The sequence below is a fragment of the Sinocyclocheilus rhinocerous genome, unplaced genomic scaffold (genome assembly GCF_001515625.1).
Source record: "Sinocyclocheilus rhinocerous isolate Xijiao unplaced genomic scaffold, SAMN03320098_v1.1 scaffold50, whole genome shotgun sequence".
Lineage (NCBI taxonomy): Eukaryota > Metazoa > Chordata > Actinopteri > Cypriniformes > Cyprinidae > Sinocyclocheilus > Sinocyclocheilus rhinocerous.
The window spans coordinates 2,364,949-2,381,505 of NW_015641057.1; the positions used below are offsets into that span (position 1 = coordinate 2,364,949).

General features: G+C 32.9%; 1 protein-coding gene across 1 annotated transcript in view; it reads right to left on the bottom strand.

The window, feature by feature from the left end:
- The window catches only part of LOC107754500 (protein diaphanous homolog 1-like), a 149,373-nt gene that overhangs the window by 71,320 nt on the left and 61,496 nt on the right, over window positions 1-16,557 (bottom strand). Inside the window, 6 exon segments of the mRNA XM_016570976.1 lie at window positions 2,827-2,835; window positions 2,942-3,056; window positions 9,540-9,571; window positions 9,574-9,820; window positions 13,421-13,600; window positions 16,446-16,510. Of these exon segments, the coding sequence (XP_016426462.1) occupies window positions 2,827-2,835; window positions 2,942-3,056; window positions 9,540-9,571; window positions 9,574-9,820; window positions 13,421-13,600; window positions 16,446-16,510 (648 nt within the window).

A 16,557-nucleotide genomic window follows, 5' to 3' on the forward strand; every position in this document is an offset into this window, starting at 1 on the left:
GTGTTGCATGCTTCAGTCCAAAACAAGTTAAAATAAAAAGCGCCCATCCATAAAAAAAAGTGTCTCACACGGCTCCGGGGGCTGAACAAAGGCCTCCTGTAACGAATCGATGTGTTTTTGTAAGAAAAATATCCATATTAAAAACATAATCACTTTAATGTAGCTTGCGCCAACAGTCCTACACGGAAGCAGGTCCGGGCGGATGACATATGAGGTCAGCTTTTTTTAATTTGTTTAAAATTTGTTACATTTTTATTTTGTGTTTGACTGTTAAAACAAAAAATATGTGTTGTTTGTCTCAATAAATTGGGTTAATTTAAAAATACAGTGGTTAAATTTAAAAAAAAATTTCTATTGCGCTTTGTTTTAAAAAAAGGTTATAAAAAATGTCAATAATTATCGATACCGAACGATATGAAACATTATATCGTTGATATATTTTTTTGCTATATCGCCCAGCCCTAGGTCAGCAAGATTTTACTTTTTGAAAGAAATTAATACTTCTCTTCAGCAAAGACACATTAAATTGTTCAAAAAAAGACATTAAAGAGATTTATAAAAATTACATTTTTATAAAAAAGTATTTTCTTATTAAAATGCCACTGTAAAACAAAACAAAAAATAATGTGCATGAATTATTGTTCTGCACAGTAGTAAATGGCATGTGCTTTGCAATCACAGGAAAAAAATGACATTTTAAAATATATTCAAATAGGAAACAGTAATTTTAAATTGTAATAATATTTTATAATGTACTGTTTTTACTGTATTTTTGACCAAATAAATGACCTGCCATGGGAATTCAGTGTGAGAATGAGCAACAGTAACAAACACCCACAGAAAGAGAGAGGAAGATCATGTGCTCGAGGTCCTGTCGCATTACATCAACAATCAGTGGTTCATCAGTGGTCATCGACCTGCGACCCTACCGTCAGCACACCAGAGGATGTCGGTGGCGTGCGTTCGCTTGGCTGGAGAGAGTGAGATGACTGGAGGAGAGAGAGAGAGACAGATACGACTGCAGCCACCTGACAGAAGAGAACAACAGAATCCTGCTCAAGGACGGACACACACACACAAACGCTCGTGTTTTACGGACAGGATCGGACAGATGGAAGATCTGAAAAGGGCAGCATTCATTTACAGTCAGATATCAGAAAAGGTTATCCTACATCAACTCAGACAGCTGGACACACACACACACACGGCACTCAGGTGGTCCTGAGGAAAACAGCTGCCAAAGATGACATTTCAAGGTTTCGTATTCCATATTCAAAACAGAAAACACTCTGAGTGTGTGTGCGTGAGAGAGAGAGAGAGATTGCAGCGGATGCATGACAACATCACACTCTTTGAAGGTCATTTGCTGAAGGGCGAAGCCACATACACAGACCTAAAAACCTCACGCACACACAAACACACACCTTGTTAAAGTCGACAGTGCTGTATATCTTATCAGATATAAATATGCAGTAAAACTGTAAAGGCCAGTCATAGAGGACAAAGAGCAGGTGGCATGAAACACACACACACACCTGACACTTGCTTCTTCCTCATTTCTAATTCATGAGGGGCTTTTGCATACAGTCACCAAAAATATGACATCGGGCGAATCTCATGAAACCCTTCAAGATCATGTGCAGGTCCTATTTCACCCCAAAATATCAAAGAAAATATATGAAACAATAATTTTCTGAAAGAAGAGACTCCTTTTAGGGCCATTAAGATTATTTGCACTGTTATGTTTGCACTGTGTAATAGTCCAGTATTTCATTTCTTGCATTTTTTAGAGCTTTGGTGTCCTGACTTTTTGTTTTCTGTTTTCCAATTAATCCATAAAAAATTGATATTGTACTGCATAAACGATATGCAGTATATTACAGAAATTCAATGTATTTATAAGTCAGGGTGGCAATTATTGCTGATATTAATAAAAAAAGAAAACAATGTATCAATAAATAATTAAATATGATAACGTATTTCTAAATTAATGATTAAAAATAAATAGTAAAAAAGCAATAATTAAATATCCAACTAAATAATAATCAACAATCCCAAAAATTTCTCTAAATAATATAAAAACGTTCTCCTAATATCAAGAAATAAACAAGAAACCAGTGTTAAAGTATTATTTATGTACATTTATTTATATTTTATAATAGTATATAAACAAAATTAAGTTATTTTTTGTAATATTTCTATTTATTTGTGTTGTAATTTTTGTTGTAATTGTAATTTTAGTACTTCAACTTATTTTATTTCAGTTTAATTTCTTCAGTTTTAGTTTTTAAACTAATATTTAATATAAAACAATAATACAATTTAAACAAAACCAAATAATAAGCAATACTAATCAATAAAATAAAAAATGATTTAAAACGACCTCAATATGTTAATGAGAAACACAACTGAGAATGACAATAAAAAAAAAAAAATAGGAAAGATGAAGATTTTTTTGCATTTTGAGAGGACAATGTACTTAATGGTCCTAAATCTGGCTTCATTTTCTTTGTTTAACAGTTGTTGTTGATGTTGTTGTTGTTGTTTTCTTTTAGTTTTGGGGTGAATTGTGGACACGTTTTCATGAGATTCACCCTCTCCTTCAGTAAACACACACACACACACACACACACGCATGTGTCTCTGTCATCATCAAACTCAGCACTGGTCCTGATGTTGTGCTCTACACTGAGATGACACCCATCTCTTTCACATCCCTGTATTCTGTCATCCATGTTTGGCCCAGTGTCTCGGAATGAGTGTCTCAGTGGACACACACACACACACACACAGATGCACAAGCACAGAGCGAGGGCCGTCTCTTACCTTTAGAGGCTGTGTTGAGTAAGACAGACAGAGGAGAGAGAGAGACAGGTTTAATGTGTGACGGTGTGTGTGTGTGGTGTGTGTGAAGTGACTGGAGGACGGCTGATCTACTCACTCTTGGTCTGGGAGGAGAAGGTCAGAGTGAGTTTGGCAAACAGCTCCTTGTTCTCAAAGCGCTCCTCTTTCGCCTTCACCCAGAAACTGCCTTCAGACAGCTCCTCCGGTGCGATCTACAACATACAACAGTCATTGGCACCTTCATCCCTCTATATTTACATCCAGCCATCTCTTTAATATATCAGTCATCCAATCACCACCTGTGATCCATCAATCCATGTCTATGCATCCATCCAAATCATATATAGCACTCACTTATTTGTTTATCCATCTATGTTATAATATAATTTTATTTTTTCTCCAAATGTTAAGAAATGGAGGACAAGAGACATGTTAAGAATGATTTCTATACGATCATAGAATTTGATAATAGTATAGGTAACATTTTACTTTAGGAACCAATTCTCACCATTAACTAGTGGCTTATTAGCATGCATATTACTAGCATATTGGCTGTTTATTAGTACTGATAAAGCACATATTAATAACTTATGCTGCACGACCATATTTTAAATCCCTTCGTCCTTCCCAATGCCTAAACTTAACAACTTCCTTATTAACTATTAAAAAGCAGCAAATTAGGAGTTTATTGATGAAAAAGTCATAAATAGTAGTTAACAGTGAGAATTTGTCCCCAAACTAAAGTGACCATTGTATATAATAATAATAATCACAAAATGATATATTATAGAGTATTTTAAATTAGCTGAATTAGCCATTTTTAAAGTTGTAATTTTACTTTGTAAAATAGTAATTTAGCAATTGTGTTATGTGCTTTAGTCATTTTTTTTAATCTGTTATATATCTATGGATCCATCCATCCATATCTGTCTGTCTGTCTGTCTACCCATCCATCCATCCATCCATATCTGTCTGTCTGTCTGTCTGTCTATCCATCCATCCATCCATCCATATCTGTCTGTCTGTATATCCATCCATCCATCCATCCATCTATCATCTATATCTATGTATCCATCCATCCATCCATCCATACCTGTCTGTCTGCATATCCATTCATCAATCCATCCATCCATCCATATCTGTCTGTCTGTCCATCCATCCATCCCTGTCTGACTGTCTGTCCGTCCGTCCATCCGAAATCTGTCTGTCTGTCTGTCTGTCTATCCATCCATCCATCCATCCATCCACACCTTTAATTTATTTTAATTTTCAGGTAGTTGCCAAGGCAGCATCTCTCATTTTCTTTGAACATTTCTAACCACGTTTTTTTTTTTTTATTATTATTTTAGTTTTATTTCAGCTTTATTTCAATTAACAAAACTATTTTATTATCTTTAGTTGACAATAACAACACTGCAAGAGAGACAATAAATCAAAAAATTATTCATCTGCATGAGATCAAAGCCCACAAATAACCATGTACAACAGTTCCGGTTCTAAAATCTGATTGGACGAGTCACATTTTCAGCTGTTGTGATTGGCTGATACACACAAACACCTGTGATGCACATCAGTTGAGCTCTGTATTAACGCAGCATGTTGTTTCACAACCATAAACATCGTACACTTAAGCTAATGACACACGATGAAGGAACTGCTTTGCATGATTATTACTGTTAATACATTTATGCAGTGACGCTGTGCCTAACAACATCCCGTCCAGTCGGCTTATTGCTTTACCGCGCCCCTGGTATCAGGACAATATCATTAAGCAGACGCCGCTGATACGATCATACGGTTCAAATGTGTTTCTCCTTCATTTATAGATGCTGCACTGACTAATGGACCGTAGTTTGTGATTCTGGAGTCCGGGGCTTTACTTCACCCCATTTGAGAAGATGAAACGCCACTGAGCGCTTTCTCACAGTCTCAAATCATAACCTCATTTATACAGAAGAAAAACGCTGCAAGTCTTGGGAGTAAAATGAGTTTAACAGCAGCGAACAGGCTGTCAGAATATGAGCGCTGCTCCTCTGACTAACCGCCTTCAGACACCAACCAAAGACAGAATGAGAAATGTAGAACACAGATTAGAGGAAGACAGAATATGACAATAGACAGAGAAGAAAAGAGGGTGAAACTCATTAAAACGGATCCCGATTTTACGCACAAAGGAGAGAAAGGCGACACAGTCCCAATGCACGCTGGGACGGCCAGACAAAAAACACTCACTGCCTCTGTAATTCTCTCATTCTCTGGCTGTTAATGCACATCTCACAAACCTTTCTAACGTCCATCATTCTGTCTTTTATGGTCCTGTGGCTCTGTTATCTAATACGGCTAAGCCATATAGTGGGGGGAAAAAATGTGTCAGAGTTTTTAAATATAAATATATCTTGATTTATGCATGTAGGCTATCGTCCAAAAGTTTTCCAACGTTTTTGTGAAAGAAATTAATACTTTTATTCAACAAGGATGCATTAAATTGATCAAAAGTGACAGTAAAGACATTTATAATGCTACAAAAGTTTTCTATTTCAAATAAATTCTGTTCTTCATTTCAGTAAATTTCTATTCAAAGAATCCTGAAAAATAAATTGCATTACTATTTCTACAAAATAAAATATGAAGCAGAAACTGTTTTCAAGAGTGATAATAATTAAGAAATGTTTCTTGAGCAGCAAATCAGCTTATTAGAATGATCTCTGGTGGATCATGTGACACCTTCTGGAGTAATGATGCTGAAAATTCAGCTTTGCATCACAAGAATAAATTACATTTTAAAATACATAATAGAAAACATGCATTTTAAATAGTAATAATATTTCAGTGTTTGATCAATTAAAGCCTTGGTGCAGTAAAAAAAAAACACTTTTGGGCTTAATGAACAAGAAAGGAGATTTAATCTATTTCATTTATGTGCACCTTAACAACAGGAAAGAAACAGAAATATTATTAAATATATGAATGAGAGTTTAGAATGATTCATTGAAACTGATGAATCAGTGATGGGAATCAATCATGGAGATGAATTAAATTAATTAATTCTTAGCGTCTGAAGTTCATAGCTGCTGTAAAAAATATATTTATCGCTTTCATATTAATACAGCAGCAGGACAGGGATGTGTATAAATGAATCTTTATGAAAACTTAAATGTATTATTGCAATATTTACAATGGTACTTAATCTTATAACCAGTGTTATTGTAGTATCATTGAGATATTAATATAGTTTTTATAAATATTCTGAATTCATTCTTATTTTTCGGTTTTCCATTTTCATTTTAATTTGTGTGGTTTTATTAATTTTTATTAGTCTTTTTTGTACATATATTTGTAATTATATTTGATTAATTAATTAAATTTTATTAATTAAGCAATTTTATTAATTAAAATTTTTTAGTAATTAATTAATTAATTACAATTTTTTATTAATATTTAAAATACATATTCTCATATTTTCTCTTTTGGTTTTAATTGTACATTTTTAATCATTTTGTTGTGTGTTTTTTTCACTGATCTAAAATAGAGAACATTATATATAGATCAGTGTTTTTTTTTATTAATTTTATTTCAGTTATAATTTTAGTTATTTTAGTAGTAGTGTACAAAATGCTACATTTTGCTTTGCCAACTACCTGAAATACACACAAAAATAAACTTATTTCATTTCACTAAATGTTTTTTTCCATCTTTGTTCTTATTTCAAGATTGAATTGATTTTTATTTCAGTTTTATAATTTCAGTGTTTGAACTTAAAATACTTTTTATTTGAATAAGAAATAAAACAATTTTAAAGTTTTATATTTAATTTTTTTTCACTTCATGTTTAAATTTGAAATAATTTTATTTCAAGTAATCAAAATGCTTTTATGCTTTTAATTTTAGTTAACTATAAACAACCCTGCTTATAACACTGCCAAGCCAAAATCATAGTGAAACTATTAAGCACTCAAGAACAATGCATTGCAATGACGAAGCATCTGTGAATGTTTAACATTCACAGTCAGTCAGAGAGCGTCTTAAATGACTGTCACTATGTAAGTGCAGCATCTCTCACCTCCATTTCCACTGAAATGTGAAAAGAAACATAAATCTGAGAGGAGAGGACGAGAATAAGATATATAAGGGGAAAGCGGGGGAGGCAAAGAGAGGTTAGGACACAGAGACAAGGTACAACCTCTAATGATACAGCAGCATCTAATTACCCTGAGAGAGAAAGAGAGAGAGAGAGAGAGCAAGAGAGAGTCAGGGGTGGCGTGAGATAACAAGACTAGTCTGAGAGGATGAGAGGAAAGCGGAAAAAAATGTTAATTTAAATTACAAAAGAATGCTGTCCTTTCTACCAGCAATTTAATTATCTTTCAGAGACACAGTCAAAAGACACAGGCTTATTAAAAAGCTATTTCACTGACATCCTCAAAGAGCTCTAACCACTGAGAGTCTAAACACTCATGAATTACACTGAAGCCATTAAAGAGTAGCTTTAGGCTAAAAGGAGACAGGACCGTTTTGATGTTTTTACTCTTGTGGAGGGCAAGGAAAAGCCAGAGATGGAAAGAGAGAGAAAGAGAGAGAGATCACAGGAGGAGAGGAGCGTGTTCATGATCAACAGCTCATCGTCACACGTGTCACTTCCACTCCAAGTGGGCGACATACGGTTGAAACTATGGCTATGCTGACACACACACACACACACACACACAATTTTCTTCATCAGTACTTTTGTCTTGGTTTCCATATCTAAACCAAGATCAGTATACTTGAGAAGCATAACTGCGTAAGTCTTGCTTTTAGAGGATATATTAGAGAATATATAGTATATATATTTGTTGTGTGTTGCACTGAAAGTTACATGAATTTTGTATTTTTATTATGTACGTTTTTTTGTATTTTTATATACAAAAACAATAGAAAAACAGTGCAGCAGAATGCAAAAAATGTATCTCAATTGGGGTTTAAAATTGTTATGAAAGCAATCCAGCCAAATGCGCAGAAATGAACCACTCTTAATTATGCATGATTTGCCTGTAATGTATTTCATAATGCTGTGTATTTCCACAAAAAATATTGTGCAATGCATCTATGATCAGTGTTATTTTAGTATCACTGATATACTATTATAGTTTTTACTTTATTTTTCTATTTTACATTTTATTTTGAGGTCAAGTTTGACTGATTTTGTTGTGTATTAACAGCAATGCTTTTTAAAATGTCTATATAGTTTTAGTTTCATTTTATTTTAGTTAAATTAAAGTTAAACATTTAGCTTAAACTAAATGAGTTGAGAAATGAGAACTGTTGCCTTGACAAGTAGCTAAAATAAAATAAGTTAATTATTTTTCTATTTTAATTCAATTAGTTAATGTTTTAGTTCAAGTAATATTTGTTATGGTTTTAATTTTAGTTAACACTATTCTCTGTAATGCATTTTTGTTATTAAAACCAAAAGGTAAAAAAAAAAAGCTGTTTTTTTTTTTACTTTCTTCTCTAGAGTCATTATCTAAACAGCTACTATTTCTCTATAGACATTAGACTAATAGTCATGCTGATGAGGCAAGTGTATGTCTTATTTTCAGAGAATATCTCAAATTAAGTTTATTTTTCTTACCCCATTGCCAAGCCATTTTTTCTTCTTGTTTTAAGTATAAAATCTAATAATTTTAATTGAAAAATAAATAAAACTTTGCTAAACAAATAAAAATATTAAATAGCTGAATTTAATATTTAGTTAGATTTATGTTTAAAACAAAAAATTATTTGCCAATACCATTTATAATGTTAATAATATTATAATATAATAATTTAAGTGTGTGGTGCTGATGAGACCATGGCAAGTCTTATTTTCAGAGAATATTATTTTTTATTTTTCTTAACCCATTGGCAAACCATTTGATTTTTTCTTGTTTTAAGTAGAAATCAAAAAATGAATTTGTATTAAAATAAATGAATAAATCATTAACTTATTAACTTTATTTATTTAGGTAGGTATACTTTAAAAAAAAAAAACTATTTGCCAATACGATTTATAATATTAATAATATAATTTATTCATGTGTTTCATTGGAATATACTAGTGCTGTCAAACGATTAATTAATCGCGATTAATCGCATCCAAAATAAAAGTTTTTTATTTACATAATATATGTGTGTATACTATGTATATTTATTATGTATATATAAATACAAACGTATGTATATATTTAAGAACATATGTTATGTTTATATATTAAATATATTTATGTATGATATAAAATATAAGAATATAAATATATAAATGTATATACATGTTAATATTTTCAAAATATATACTGTATGTGTGTGTATTTATATATACACATAATAAATATACACAGTACACAGACATATATTATGTAAACAAAAACTTTTATTTTGGACGCGATTAATCGCAATTAATCGTTTGACAGCACTAGAATTGATGAATTTACTTATTATTATCTTAATGTACTTATTCTTTTTATGTAGCTTTTAAATCACTTTTTGATTTGTTCTATAAAAGTGTGCCAAGCCCGACTGTTTTTCATTTTTGTGCCCTTCTCCTCTAGAATCATTACCTAGTTTGAGCATTAAACAGCTGCAGCTAGTTCTCTAATGGTCGTTAGACTAATAGTGACGCTGATGAGGAAAATGTACTGGCATTTATAGGAGGTGTAGACGTGTGGGAATATACACACCTTGCTCCAGTTGGCTCTCTTCAGCTGCACCTCAGGTAAGGAGGTGGTGGAGGGGGCGGAGGCAGGCCAGGTGCTCCGGGCAGAGGTGGAGCAGGTGGCGGTGGGGGCACCGTCTGTCCTGGTAGAGGAGGAGGTGGGGGAGGAGGAGGAAGGTAGGCTCCAGCAGGACGAGGTGGAGGTGGCACCGAGGAAGCTGATTGGCTGGGGGGCGGAGCCACAGGCACATGTACGGTGATGACCTTTGTTTTGGCTTCTTTGAGATCTTCTGAGAGCTTCTCAATCTGAGAACCAGAAGAAACAAAGAGGTGCTCACAAACTTTGATTAACTCTTTCCCCACCAAACACGGAATATTCCGGGTTTCCACGTTCTCGCTGTTATATACTAGGGGGCGCTATTACGCATCTCCTGAAAGAGTCTTGAATGTGCCGATCAAAAACATAGACCAGGAAGACGCAGAAACGAGCGATCTCATATGTAGGCATATGCATATAAAAAGAATTATGCGATCATCAACACTAAACACATATAAATGAAAACTGCCTAATGTTACAGAGTGAAATGTCAATCCAGGAAGTTGTAAAGGCCTGTGCAAGCTTTGGGAGTACTGATAGAAGCAATCTACTGCACCTTTGCTTTGATAATATTACTGAATATGATCCAGATGTAGTATTTGATAAAAATGCGATTTTCTCAGCTTTTTGCTCAAAATGTTGCTTTTTTTATGAAACCTACCTAAATTCAAGTGTTGATAAAAAAAACAATGCTTGAAACTAGAATAAAATATATATATATTTTTTTTTTTTAAGTGGAGGGTCTGATCTGTATTTCGTTGTATTGCATGTTCAGATATTCATACAACAAAATATTCTGGGGGGCCATGAAATTTTAGGGAAAAATCAGCAAAAACGCTGGTGGTGGCTGGCAACTTTTTTCAAAAATGCTGGCGGGGAAAGAGTTAAGAACAACACTTTGAAGCATTTCCACAGAATAAAAAAAATAAATAAAATAAGTGCAAATTAATATATAAGCTCGCAATACTGAAAAAAAAAGTCAGAATTGCAAAATATAAACTCAGAATTGCAAGATGAAAAGAATTTTGACTCTCACAATTTCAAGTTTATATCTCACAATTCTGATTTTGTTTTGTTTTTTCTCAGAAATTACATTTTACAATTCTTTTTTTTCCCACCACGAAAAAAATAAATAATTGCAACTTTTTATTAATTGTGAACTTTTTCTCTCACAACTGCAAGTTTATATCTTATGACTTTTCTTTTCAGAATCATATCTCACAATTGAGTTTATATCTTCCAATTCTGAGATTTCAACTTCAACCTTTTAACCTTTTTTTTATCCCATAGTGGAACCAGGCTTCCATATAATACAGCTCATGCCCTTTTGCTTAAAAAAAGAAAAGAATATTCAATGCTCAATATTAAATCAATGGTTTGGAGATTTATTTATTTATTTTAGATTTATTTAAATTATTTATTTATTTATTTTAATTATTTCCTCCAATAATCAAAAAAATTGGATAAAGTGATGTTATTTCCTGTATTTTTAAATTTGATTTATTTTTGTTGTGTTCCACTGAAATTTACATTATATTTATTCCATTTCCATCAAAACATTTATTAGCATCAATTTAACATGTTTTTTGACAAAATAATGTAAGTAACTCATCTCAATATAAACAAATCTTACACTATAACAGTGAAAAGAGATGAAATCTATCAAAAGCAAACACTATTTTAATTAAAAAATAAAATACTTAATAAATAAATTTTTTTTTAGAGGTATACAGTGGGTACGGAAAGTATTCAGACCCCCTTAAATTTTTCACTCTTTGTTATATTTATATACACAAAAAACTTTACAATACATTATATTAAATATATCAACTATTTTTATAATTATTTTGATTATTTATTCTATTAAATGATCGAACTGGATAAAGAATAAAGTCATTGGATAAAGTCATGTTATTTTTGTTGCGTTCCAATGTATAATTTTTTTAGTTTAACTACAGTCTTGGATTATTTGACATATTTTGAAAAAACAGGGAACACAGAGGCACTCAAGAACATTAAACACCTTTTTGACAAAATAATATAAAAGTCAATTCTCTCTGTAATGATTCTTACACCATAATTGGGTTTTAGGGATTTGTTCAAATCACTATTTATTTAAGTGTGGCGTGTAAATTAGGTTATCGATAAAATTGTGACAATCATGAACACCATAGCATGGGAGGCATTGCTCATGATTTCAGCATAAAATGTAAAAATCTAGTTAACTGATGGAGGGAGAGAGACAGACAGACAGAAGAAGGTCAGGCCAGAGTTGGAAGCACATGAGGGAGTGTCTAAATTCATGTCTAATTAGCAGCATAATTTATTTACCCAGAACTTGGCAGAACTCATTAAAAATGACCAGCCTGCTAATGTCACATCAGAGAAAGAGAGAGAATCTGAAGTAGTTCACGGGGTTCTAGCTGAAGTTTCTGATGCTTGTTTATCTGTAGGTGGCGGGTTGGTTGAGCTCAGCAACTTCTCTCCGACTATATGTGGATGGACAGATGGAGCGTCCAAACATCTGAACTTCTGCTGACGGCTGCGCTTCATCTCTTTCCACTGTAATTATCTGGAGCACCTCTGTGTTTGTTAGATAACCCACAAACATCAGTTCTGTCCTTCCTGTTCTATTAATATCTCTCCTTCTCTCACATTTGTTTACTCTCTTCTCTGTTCATACTTCTCTCTAGTCTCACAGAAACGCAATCTGGTCGACTTTGCAGTTTATTCTGGTCAAGAACTGCCCACTTATTTATAGAGGAACAGAGAGTCTCGTCTGGGTGCGTTACTGGAAAATGTGTGCTGAATTTGTTTTTGGATTTATTAAAGCAGTCTGGTACTTAAAAACACAACTTATTTTGCCACACTGCAGCTTTCTTAATATGTGGTGTCTTGTTTTTTCAGACACATTTATTTATGAAGAAAAATAACTTATGATATTGACACATTTTCTGATAAATGGACAAAAATTGAGTTTAAAACAATTAAATTAATAATGTTTACAAAATAAAATACACAAAATAACATGACTTTAACCGATTAGTTGATTAACAGCATTTTTTTTTTATTAAGACTTGCTATCTTAAGTCATTTTTTTTTAAATAAATGTATGAATTTGCTATGTTGTTATTAAAAAAATAAAAATAAAAGAATAAATATAAAATAAATATTTTTTAAAGGTTGTGTCCCCCCCATGATCTATGATTATTGCACATCTAACATCATATATACTGTAGAAAATGTGGTGTCCTAATCATAAAATCAAAACTGCCAATTGTACACAAAAAAAATAAAATAAATAACCATTACAAAATTAGCCATTTTGGCTGTCAAAAAAAATAAAAAAATAAAATAAAATAATGAATGAACGAACAAAAGAACGAATGAACACACAAATGAACAAACGAATGAATGAACCCCTTTCATAGCCTGTGATGAAGTGTTTCTACAGTTATTTTTACCTAATATTACATAGTAATTACAGAAAAATTATTAACGCTGTTGGAAAGTCAGAGAAATTCTACTGTGGATTTTTTCTTTTGCTATTGAAGCAATTGGAAAAGCAAAAAAATATAACTGTATATTTAAAATATTTGTAAAATATAAGTAGGAACTTCCGATTCTGCTTCTGAAAATCCCAGAAATGTGAAAAGAGTCCATTGTTTTTAAACAAATTAAACAACCAGGAAGTCCTGCCCTAAAATTCATTCCATTGGTTGAGCCAAAATTATGTTAGGCCTTTTAACCAAAGCTGGTAATGCAGAAATGACATCATTTCCTGTGGGTGTGACGCTACAGTCCTGTACCTTCTCTTTGAGTTGGCTGATTTCTGACTGCAGGCCCTGGTTCTCGTTCTCCTGGTCATTCTTCTCTTTCCCCAGCTTCTCTTTCTCAGTGCTCAGATCCAGAACCTTCTGCTCGTAATCGGACTCCATCTTCTTCAGCTCCACCTGCAGCTCGTGACGGGCCGTCAACTCTGCGTCCAGCTGCACAGAACAGAGCATCCATCATCAGAACAACAAACATCTGCATAAACCACCGGTCACAAAACACACATTTATGGCAAATAAAAGTGATTCAAGTGAAAACGTTTTGAATGGTTTGAGATCTGTACTTTTTTATACTTATGAAAGAAGTCTCTTCTGCTCACCAAGACTACATTTATTTGATTAAAATTACAGTAAAACATTAATATTGTGAAATATTATTACAATTCAAAATAACAGTTTTCTGTGTGAATACATAGCATCCTTACTCCAGTCTTCAGTGTCACATGATCCTTCACAAATCATTCTAATATGCTGATTTGCTGCTCAAGGAACATTTCTTATTATTAACATTGATTTTTGTTTTTATTTAAGTGGATTAAAATTCAGTTTATGTTTTTTTTTCCCTGTTACTGACACCAAAGTTTTGAACAGTAGTGTATACTGTATAGGGCACTTAAAAAATAAATAATATGCTAAAAACATTTCAAACAGCAATATGCTACAGCACATCACATGATCTCATTACACTGCATGTTTAATTCTGTGCGTGTCATCCAGAAGGTCAAGCGCATCGCATGCAGAATCTCAAGCAGGGCAGTGTGTTTGTATACTGTGCCGAGTATATACTGCAAAAATAGTATAAATCCTCATTTGACCAAAGTGATATATTGTGTTATCAATAAACTCTCAGGTGACCCGTGTTTACACAGTGACCCTCAGTTTATCACTATAAAGGTGGATTGTTGTTGTTGTCAGCGCGGGCGACTCAGAGGACAGATTCAAGAACAAATCTGAGCCAAAATAGAGCCTCTGTGGATTTTAGTATTCACCTTACAAACTTCCACAAAATCTGTCCTTCTGCCTCACACAGACAGACGTTGACAATTTCCGGTGACCTTGACAGCGGTTGTTTGCTAGCCAGACATGCAATTATGTGACAGCAGCGGAAATGGAAGGGTCACATGCGCGCACACACACACACTTTCTCCATGTGTTAGTAATGAGAGTTGTTTGCTGTCGCTCTTCTGACGACACACTTCTATTACTCTGAATTAGAAAGGGAAGGAGGGGAAAAGAGAGGAAGAGGAAACCAGCCCGATAGCACACACACTCACACAAAGGAATAAGTAAAGCAGAGTATTGCAGTGTTTACATTATTTGAGCTCTGACAGAGAAACACACACAAACACACACATGCACACACACACACACACACACACACAGAAGGGTAAATCTCAGAAACTTGACAAGAATGTGTCATGGTTACATTGCACCCCAAAAAAATTTAAAAATATTTTGCTTAAAAAAAATCTTTGTTTATAAAAGATTCACTGATTTATAAGTGATTTAAACTGTATTTTTATTTGCTGCAATTCCTTTCAGCTTATAAGTATCAAAATGCCAAATGTTATATATGTATATATGTGTGTGTGTGTGTGTGTGTGTATATATATATATATATATATATATATATATACACACACACACACACACACACATATATACATATATAACATTTGGCATTTTGATACTTATAAGCTGAAAGGAATTGCAGCAAATAAAAATACAGTTTAAATCACTTATAAATCAGTGAATCTTTTATAAACAAAGATTTTTTTTAAGCAAAATATTTTTATATACATATATGTATGAAACATGAAATATGAAAAAAAATCTGGTCGTATTACAGTAATGAAAATGAAATTGTTTAATATTGAGAACTTAATTGCCTAATTGTCATGAAAATAAAAATTAATTAATTTTCATTGCTATGATGTAAAAAATACATAACATTCATCGGTAACATTTATACATAATGGCAGAATTTGCTGCATTGTATTTAATTAATGATTTTCATAAAAAAAAATTTAATCTTTATATAACATTGGTCAATTGTAATGCAGTAAGAAAACATTGTATTACAGCAATGAGAGTCGAATAAGAATCATTACTAAGTGGCAAAGATTCAATTAAAATAAAACATCATGATGAATTATGGTAATGAGAATTTTAAGGTTAAATGTGTTTGTCATGAAAAAGAAATATCATGGTCATCATTAATGTCATGTGAAAAAAAAAAAACATATGTAACTTTTAGCTGTAACATTTATCCATAATGGTAGAATTTGTTGCACAGCATTACACTTAATTTGTGGTGATAATTCAAAATTAATCAAAAACGTAATAAATGATATAAAATAATCCGCTTTTAAATTGCAATACAGTAGTAAAACACTGCATTACAATAATGAGAATGTAATTTGAATAATTATTGAGAGGCACAAAAAAAAAGAAAGTAAAACATCAGGATGCATCATGGTAATGAGAATTTGAGGGTTAATTTTGCTTAACTCATGGAAATAGTCACAACGGGAAAAAAAATGCTTATAATAAGCTGTATTCTCTTTTCTTTTTTTTTTTTTTTGATTTGGGAGTGAAATATGACTCGGATATGTTTTTTTTGAGAAACCCACACAAGATGCATACATACACAACAGTACATGCATTCAGATAAAGGCACACACACACACACACAGGGTAATTGTAGACTGTGTTTGGTGAGTTTAGAGGGAAGATGTCAGGAAGAGACAGGAAATCTCCGTTCTGCTCGTCTCACCTCCCAAATTACACATCTGTCAACTGACAGGCGCGCTGAGACAGCGGGGGGCGTCTGGGAGCAGCGGCTGCATGTGTGTGTGTGTGTGTGTGTGTGTTTGCCGCAGTAGATCTGCTGATGTTGATCGATATTGGAGGGCCATTCGATGTATTTCAGCAGACAATGATTTAGTTTAAATCTGTGTAATTCTTCCAGACTCAAGCGTGTGTTTGTCCGAGTCAATACCTTCTTTTCCAGCTCCGTGGCCTTAGCATCACTCATTTCCACTTTGGTCTGATCAACCATGTTATCTAGAGAGAAAGAGAGACAGCCAGTGAGTGAATAGATGGTTTTAGAG